This window comes from Manduca sexta, unplaced genomic scaffold, assembly GCF_014839805.1.
Source record: "Manduca sexta isolate Smith_Timp_Sample1 unplaced genomic scaffold, JHU_Msex_v1.0 HiC_scaffold_973, whole genome shotgun sequence".
In the NCBI taxonomy this organism is placed as follows: domain Eukaryota; kingdom Metazoa; phylum Arthropoda; class Insecta; order Lepidoptera; family Sphingidae; genus Manduca; species Manduca sexta.
Window position 1 is genome coordinate 12,982 of NW_023595820.1, and position 7,747 is coordinate 20,728.

The 7,747-nt window shown below is 36.0% G+C and overlaps 1 protein-coding gene and 2 non-coding genes across 3 annotated transcripts; all 3 read left to right on the top strand.

The window, feature by feature from the left end:
- Positions 1–3,080: 3,080 nt before the first annotated feature.
- LOC119193733 (tRNA N(3)-methylcytidine methyltransferase METTL6-like) lies at positions 3,081–6,048 on the top strand. Its single transcript, XM_037447359.1, has 5 exons — positions 3,081–3,991; positions 4,260–4,420; positions 4,852–4,897; positions 5,650–5,676; positions 6,037–6,048. Exons 1-3 carry the CDS (start codon positions 3,312–3,314, stop codon positions 4,857–4,859), a joined length of 849 nt encoding a protein of 282 aa, XP_037303256.1. The 5' UTR covers positions 3,081–3,311; the 3' UTR covers positions 4,860–4,897; positions 5,650–5,676; positions 6,037–6,048.
- On the top strand, positions 5,891–5,974 carry LOC119193734. Its single transcript, XR_005114026.1, has one exon. It is a non-coding gene; the product is annotated as a small nucleolar RNA snR60/Z15/Z230/Z193/J17 (small nucleolar RNA).
- Positions 6,049–6,210: 162 nt separating the features above from the next.
- LOC119193735 lies at positions 6,211–6,291 on the top strand. The gene has a single exon (XR_005114027.1). It is a non-coding gene; the product is annotated as a small nucleolar RNA snR60/Z15/Z230/Z193/J17 (small nucleolar RNA).
- The last annotated feature ends 1,456 nt before the right edge of the window (positions 6,292–7,747 follow it).

Here is a 7,747-nt window from a genome sequence, read left to right on the forward strand (position 1 = left end):
TGTTCAGGCGTGCCCCCCAACCGACGCTCGAAGCGTCGGTTGTCAGAAAATATGTGGGATGAGGAACATGGATCACTGATGGTTCTCTTAAGTGGACTACCCACCATATCATTTCTTGCAAGACATGTTGTGGTAGAGGAAAAACTTTCAGTGCCTTGGCCTCGAGAAGTGAATTGCAATGTGCTTGTATCGACCTGTAATTGAGCCTTCCTCTGGATATGGCAAAGCTTGCAAAGTTCAATGTACCGACTAGGCTTTGAAGCTCCTTCAGACATGCTCCTTTGCATTCTAAGAGAAGGTGTAGTTGAGCACTCAAACCTTGACATTTCTTTTCGGGAAGAAATTTCAGGTTCTGACATGGATCCCAAAGGATTCCCAGATATTCTATTTTCTTCTGCAGTTGTAAAATTGACTTTGTTATGTTGATTTTCCAGCCGAGATATATTAATGTGTTCAGAACTGTGCTGACTTGTGACCTCAAGACATCTGAATTCTGATGAGCGATCAAAAAATCGTCTAGATATACTAGAATTCTTATCCCCTGATTTCTTAGGATTTGAGCGACCCAATTCGTCACCGATGCGAATGCTTGTGGTGCCGAACTCAGGCCAAAAGGTAGACAGGTCATTTGGAACATTTTGCTCTTGTAAAACAGACGTAAGAATGGCCTGTGACTTAAAGCTATTGATAGGTGGAAATAGGCCTGTGACAAATCTATTTTCGCCAACCAATCGTTTGGTTGCAGGAAATTGCTCACTTGGTACATGTTGAGCAAATGAAAATTTCCTGTGTGAACGTATACGTTTAACCTCTTTAAATTGAATATTGGTCGGAGTGACCCGTCGCTTTTCGGAACAAGAAACATTGTCGATAAGAAACTTGGTGACATTGCGGCGTTTTCTAAGACACCGTCTCTTAGTAATTCCTCTATAGCATTTGTCATCTTTATTGAGTCGGGAGTGTGATAGAACCGACCATTCTCTAGAGGCATGATTAAAGGAGGTTTTTGTATAAAAGGTATACGGTACCCTTGAATGATTTTTAATATGTGCAATGGTGCGCCCAATTGCTTCCAATGATGATAAAAAAGTTGAAGTTGACCAGCTTGAAACTTTCTTTGCAGTGCGTCAGAAACGTCTGCGTTTATTGTTAGATCTGTCTTTATAGGACGGCGATGCAGAACGTTTATTTGACTTAGCCGAGGGGCGCCCACCTTTGTTGTGATAGGATTGCTTTCTAGCTCCTTCTTGAAATGACTTGTTCCATTTTGCAGCTCCTTTGTAAGGATTCTCCCCACTAAAGTGTCCTTGCGCAGGATAGTTTCGGGAATGCGGTTGCCATTCTGGATGATATGAGCAACAAGGGCCTTGCGCAGGCCTTGAATTGCCAGAAGTGCCACCTTGCGCAGGTGTTTTTGTTTTTGAGCGCTCCTGCGCGGGGTCTCGAAATGGTCTACTCGGTCCTGCTTGCGCAGCAGAATCAGTATTTCCATGTTTGGAAATAGACCAAAAATGCCTTTTTTACACCACCAGCTTTATCTATAGCAGACGTAAGACCTTGTGGTTCAAAAAGGTGGCTATTTGTTGGCGGTATTTTCTTTAAAGCATATTTGTTCAAAGGCTCCTTAACATATATTGTCACGTCGTTGCTGTATCATGTCGGCCCTGTGACCGCATACCATCTGCAGTATATCATTGGAAACTTTGAAAAATTCTCCCTTCAGGAAAACGTTATTTATTTTCTCATTTAGTTCTTCAAAATTAAGTTCGGATGTATGTGCCCATGTCAAAAACTGGCGCAATTCATCTTGAAGCACCTCTCTTTGTTTAAGTAGCGCATAAGTCAATACTGCAAAGGCTTTTTCTGCGTATGCTAAATGACGGTTGGTACAATAGGCTTTAATCTCATCATTAACCTCGAGTTCAATAAATCCAGGACTATGAGCATAAGCTTTTTGAACGTCCGAAAAGCGGACTTCAGACCAATCTGTGCTATTAAATCGTTGAAGATTATTTAACATTTCCAAATATTGGGGAGTAGTCTTGGGCACGGATGGTACTTTAAGACTGGTTTCTAAATTAATATTAAAGTTTGATGTTGAAACAGGTACCTGCTCCTCCGTATCTCTATACAGAACACGGCTGACTGAATCAGAAAAAGAACTGTCATCTGAATGACGATTGTCTGAAAATGTCTTTTCATGAACTAGTGCATATTTAGTACGTAAATCAGTCACCTGTTTACTAAGCTTTTCCAATAAACGATCCGTTTTGCTTCGTTTATGTTTTTTATGACGGCGCGATTTTCTACGACTATGGTCCGAACTTGCTGAACTGCTCGACTCTGATGAAGAACTCACAGAATCGTTTTCACAGACTGGACGTGTCGTATTATGTTTGTCCTTCATAATATTTTCTTGCGGATCACTCATTATGATAGCTAGTAAAATAATATGCTAAAATAAAAATAAAAATTACAAATTAGATATGTGGGTAGATGAGGCAGTAACATATTTTAGCGCAAAGTAATGATATTCAACACAGTGACTTGATAAAAAATGATAAAAAACCTTTTGAGTGTCTGTTGTTAAAATAAATATTTTTGCTACTTATATTGAACCGACGCGAGGTACGTCAGTATTGTGCAGAGGAGTACGTGCGTACGCGGCGGGAAATGGACGCCAATGAACGCCGCTCCAAGTCACTCACGCCTTGGAGATACCTGCTGGTGGTGGGGGATGTGCGAGAGAGATAGCTATATAGAGGAGGAAAGGGAAAGGAATAGCCGTTCTTCGTTATTATAAGTTAGGTTTCGAATAAACGGTACAGTTACTTAATATGAAACGTATCTTGCAACGTATATATTAAAACTTGATTTTGCTTGAGTGTGCGCGCGCACATTTCCTACTTCGCGAGTCCCCGCAGTTTCGCAGCTACAAAAATGCTTGCTCAAAAACGCGTAAATTACAAAAAAAACAATAATGTAACTTTTGCAGCAAAAATGTAACTTTTCAGGAAACGAAACGTAACTTACGACTCAAGGGCCCTGGCAACACTGCTAGCCGCCCCACTCGCCAGCTCTTTGCGCCAGCTGACGCTGTCACAAAGAGAATTATAATATGCGCTGTCATTTTCATTTTACCACAATTCGTTGGTGTAGGTGCATAGTGCATTCCAGTGCATTCTTTAAAACGTATATTTTGGTGTCAGTCCTTAAGACTGTATGCATAAAATAAACAGAGATTATTCAAGAACTCAAATAATTACGTAATACACATTATGTATATTCCATTACAATAAAAAATCTTCAAGATGGAAACGGATGAAGATTTGTCGGTCGCCCCAAACGGTGACATATTTGTACACCGGTTGAAGGAGTTGACCGAAGAAGAGAAGCAACGCCTTGAAGCGCAGAACTCTCGCATCATTCCAGAATCTAAAGCGGCGAAACTAGAACGAGAAGCTAAACGTCACTGGGATATTTTCTATAAGCGAAATGAAACAAAATTTTTCCGAGACCGGCATTGGACAACACGTGAGTTTCAAGAATTAATTAATTTCGAGCCCGATCAAAAGATATCATTCTTGGAGCTGGGTTGCGGTGTTGGGAATATGATATTTCCATTAATCGAAGAAGGATTCTCTAATTTCCACTTCTACGCGTGTGATTTTTCACCGCGTGCGGTCGAATTCGTCAAATCGAATAAACTTTTTAATGAGAGTAGAATGAAGGCATTTTGTGCTGATTTAACTACGGAGGATTTGTTTGATAACATAAGCGAGGGCAGTATGGACTTGGCAAGTTTAATATTTGTGTTGTCGGCGATCCAGCCCTCACACTGGCCCCACGTGGCGAGGCTGGCGCTCCGCGCACTGCGGCCCGGCGGCGTGCTGTTGTTGAGGGACTACGGTCGCTATGATATGGCGCAGCTCAGGTTCAAACCGGGACATAAGATAGCAGAGAATTTCTACATGCGGCAAGACGGCACAAGGTCAGTATTTAATTACAAAGCTTTTAATGCCAGAAGCATCGCACGTGGGATTTGAGTCTATACTTGTATGAACTGTGAATATTCATTTTGTAGTTGATACAAACATTAAACACTAATGATTAATTCTTAAATTGCAATTGTTAAATACATCAATTTTAAAAACCTCTGACATACATCTAAGACATATTTAAATTATGATAAACATCTTTATTTTGTTATAGTAATCTGAAAACATATTATTTATACTAAACTGTTTTTGTTGTTCCAGGAGCTACTATTTCACAGAAGAAGAACTCGCAAAATTATTTACTGATGCAGGGTTTGAAATTGTTTCCAACACATATGTGCAGAGACGGACGGTCAATTTCAAAGAGGGTATAGATGTGCCACGCATATTTGTACAAGGCAAATACAAAAAACCCAGCAATGGTAAGATTTACTGTGTCATTATATAAATTTATTCATATTATTAAACAAAGTCTCCTTTTTTGTCAGTCTGTATGTTATCGATTTTCTCAAAATATACTGAATGGATTTTTATAAAATTTGGTATGGAGATAATTTAAGATCCTGGGAAGATTATAACTTTCTTTCCCAGGAAAATATATAGTGGGAATTTTATCCTGGAAAACTTTCACACAAGTGAAACTGAGACCAAATACATACATAAAAATATAACTCAATCTATGAAAATAATCTTAAAATACCTTGTAGATAATTTAATGATGAAAAGTGCTAACCATTGATTTAATAATGATTTTGCATGTATATTAGCTCTATCTGAAAGAAATGTTTGTGAAATAATTACTTTATTTAGGCATGCATGAAACATAATGTTAATCACAACCTGTTTGTTACAGATGGGTGATATTGTGAAGAACTTTGATGGACAAGAAACATATTTAGGTAAATTTCTTTTGGAGATATATTATGCAATTAAATTTACAATAAAAACACTAATAGAGTGGCATAAGTACACTGAAAGGTCTGTGGAATTCATTGAATAAGGCCTCTAACAAGTACTGTCATGCTGAAATGCGTAAAAAATTGTAGAGATTTTACCTGGTATCTTTGCCCAATACATAATGAATGTTTATAAATTTGGGTACTCTACATGTCTTCTTACTCTTTGCAAGGAGACCCCCCAAACCAGTGGCATTTTGTCTGTCGCATCCTCTTGATATTATGCCACTGCTGTTCTGTCTATGCCAATATTGAGTGGCATCATTACTGTTACATTTACATGCACAATATTAATGCCAGATGTTTCAAAATTAGCCTCCATCATCACCATATTTCCCTTTCAAAGTTTCCCATAACTTCCATTTAAAAAATGGCAACAGTGCTCAACTTATTAAAATTTACTCCAATAATTAACCAAAACTAACTACTAACATGATGACATCGCAGTGCAGCTGAAAACCTTCAGTTGGCTCGCAACAGGCTTATATACAGAATAGGGCTTATAATTGGCTTATTAGTGGTAATTTTACAAATCGTTTCTTTTTTTTTTTTTTTTTCAAAATTTTAGCATAGGGCAGCTAGTTGCGAGGTCTGATGCAAAGCGAAAAGCTTTTATAGCTGTCTGATTTACTTTAGTGAAACTTTATTTTTAATTGTAATGACAAGTATTGTATTGTTGTTTTTTGTTGTTGCAGATGGGGAATAAAGCTGGTTTGTGATTGGTAAGTGTTGATATTATAAATAGTACTCTTTTGTTATAAATTTATTTGTAGCTTGATTTTTTTATTTCTTTAACATGTAATATTTTCAATATTTAGTGTTTATTCAGACATTTTGAAATAAGCCCTTAAAAAAACAGTGTAAATATAACTAACTTACTCAACCATAGACTTCAACCCAACCTAAAGGTTATTTTTTCTTTCTTATGGTCCTCAAACCTTACAATGATGACTTCATAGTTCATCTGATTGCTATGATGTACAACACTTTATTGTCTTTCGCTCCTATCTGATGTGGAATAATAAAATATATTGCTTTATTGTGTTTAATATTGCAGTGCTAATTATGTCTTTTCTCCTCAGGAAATATGCACCCAAAAATCTGGCAGCAAAACTTAATTTCATTCAACTTTTTTAAAGGTAAGTCATTATACAAACATGTTGGTTCATAACTTGTTTATTTGGAAAATTTTAATGAATATTACTATATAATATTTGATTCTGATTGTACATTACATTGATGATCCTATAAATAAATATTTGAATGATGATTTCATAGTTCATCTGATTGCTATGATGCATAACACTTTTGTCTTTCGCTCCTATCTGATGCAATAAGGAAATATACTTATTCATATTATCTACTGCAAGTAGTAACTGATGATTTTGTATTGTTTAGGAATTGCTGAGAACACATTGCCACACTACAAAATGCTATTATATGATGGTAAGTTTTACACCTAATCTGTACGTATACAGTCATTTTGACATTGCTGTAATAAATGAAACCATTTGCCTGTCTTCTTAAAAAACTACACTATACCATAACTTATTCTCTCTATAATATATCATAAAATACAAAACTATTAAAAATAATTAAAACTGGGACTTGGCAAATACAGTAATTCATGAATTACTTTGCACAAATGTTACAAATAAAGTTGGATATATGGTTTATTTTTTTAAACATATACCAATTTTCGAATTCAGTGAATTAAAATGATGATATCAGATAGGGACATCTGAATATGATGCTGTTAACATAACTATCAAAACTGATAATAAAATTATACTAACTTAACTAACTATCACACATTTAATGAATTATTTTTCAACTTAAAATCTCTTTACAGATGAACCTGTTAATGCTTCTAACGCGAAGAAATAATTTGAAGGTAAATATAAATTCTTTAAAAATTTCCATTCCTTAGGTTGATACGTAATAAGACTAATCAGAAAGTTGTATTTCTAAAAAATAGTGGGACGGAACACTATTGATTATAGCACTGTGGACTATAGTCTATGTGTGCGCGGCGCAGGCTTGGGCGCGTAATTTGAATTGGTATTCGCCACAAAACCATCGTAAATGGAAATTAAACAATGGCGAAGCTAGTGGTGGCCATGGTCCCGAGGGGCACAGAAAAAAGGACATCTAGTACCATAATTTTTTTTAAGTATATATTTTTTAATATTCAATGTATATAAAAATCATAACAAAATTATGACAATTGAGTAATTGTAAAAAATTATGGTGCGCCAAATTTTTGGCCAGCTCAAAATAAGATGTAATTATAATGTAATTGTAAAATCATGATGATCTTTGATAGGGACATCAGACATCATAATGGTGTTAACAAAACTATCCCAACTGATTTTGATGTTCATATTCAATACTCCACCAAAACTTGGTTTGCAAATATTTATTTATACATCTTTCATTACAGAATGTTTGAGAAGATCATTAGAACATAGAATGGCTGTTCCACAAAGGTAAATTTGTGTTTTACACTTTTTGTATAAATAAATATAATTGGTATGCAAAATTTCTTTAAAATAACACTGAAACAAATTTTTGTATACTGTGCAAATATTTGTTTGGTATCTCTAAAATTTGAAATAAGTCGCGAGTCCGTACATTCAGTTTCAAAGAGGCCGGCATAATTATGTCGATTGGCGAGTGATAATATCTGATCAGCCAACACCATCTGGCCCCCACTCCACTTACAGATACAGTGAGATCATTTTGCTGTACCTGGAAAAAAAGTTTATAAAAATGGAAACTTGTCTATTTGCG

Bases quoted from the DNA above. Each gene is read 5' to 3' on its own strand.
- LOC119193733 (XM_037447359.1), top strand. From the start codon at position 3,312: ATGGAAACGGATGAAGATTTGTCGGTCGCCCCAAACGGTGACATATTT. The intron at 3,992-4,259 runs GTCAGTATTTAA...TTGTTGTTCCAG, and splicing joins ATGCGGCAAGACGGCACAAG to GAGCTACTATTTCACAGAAG.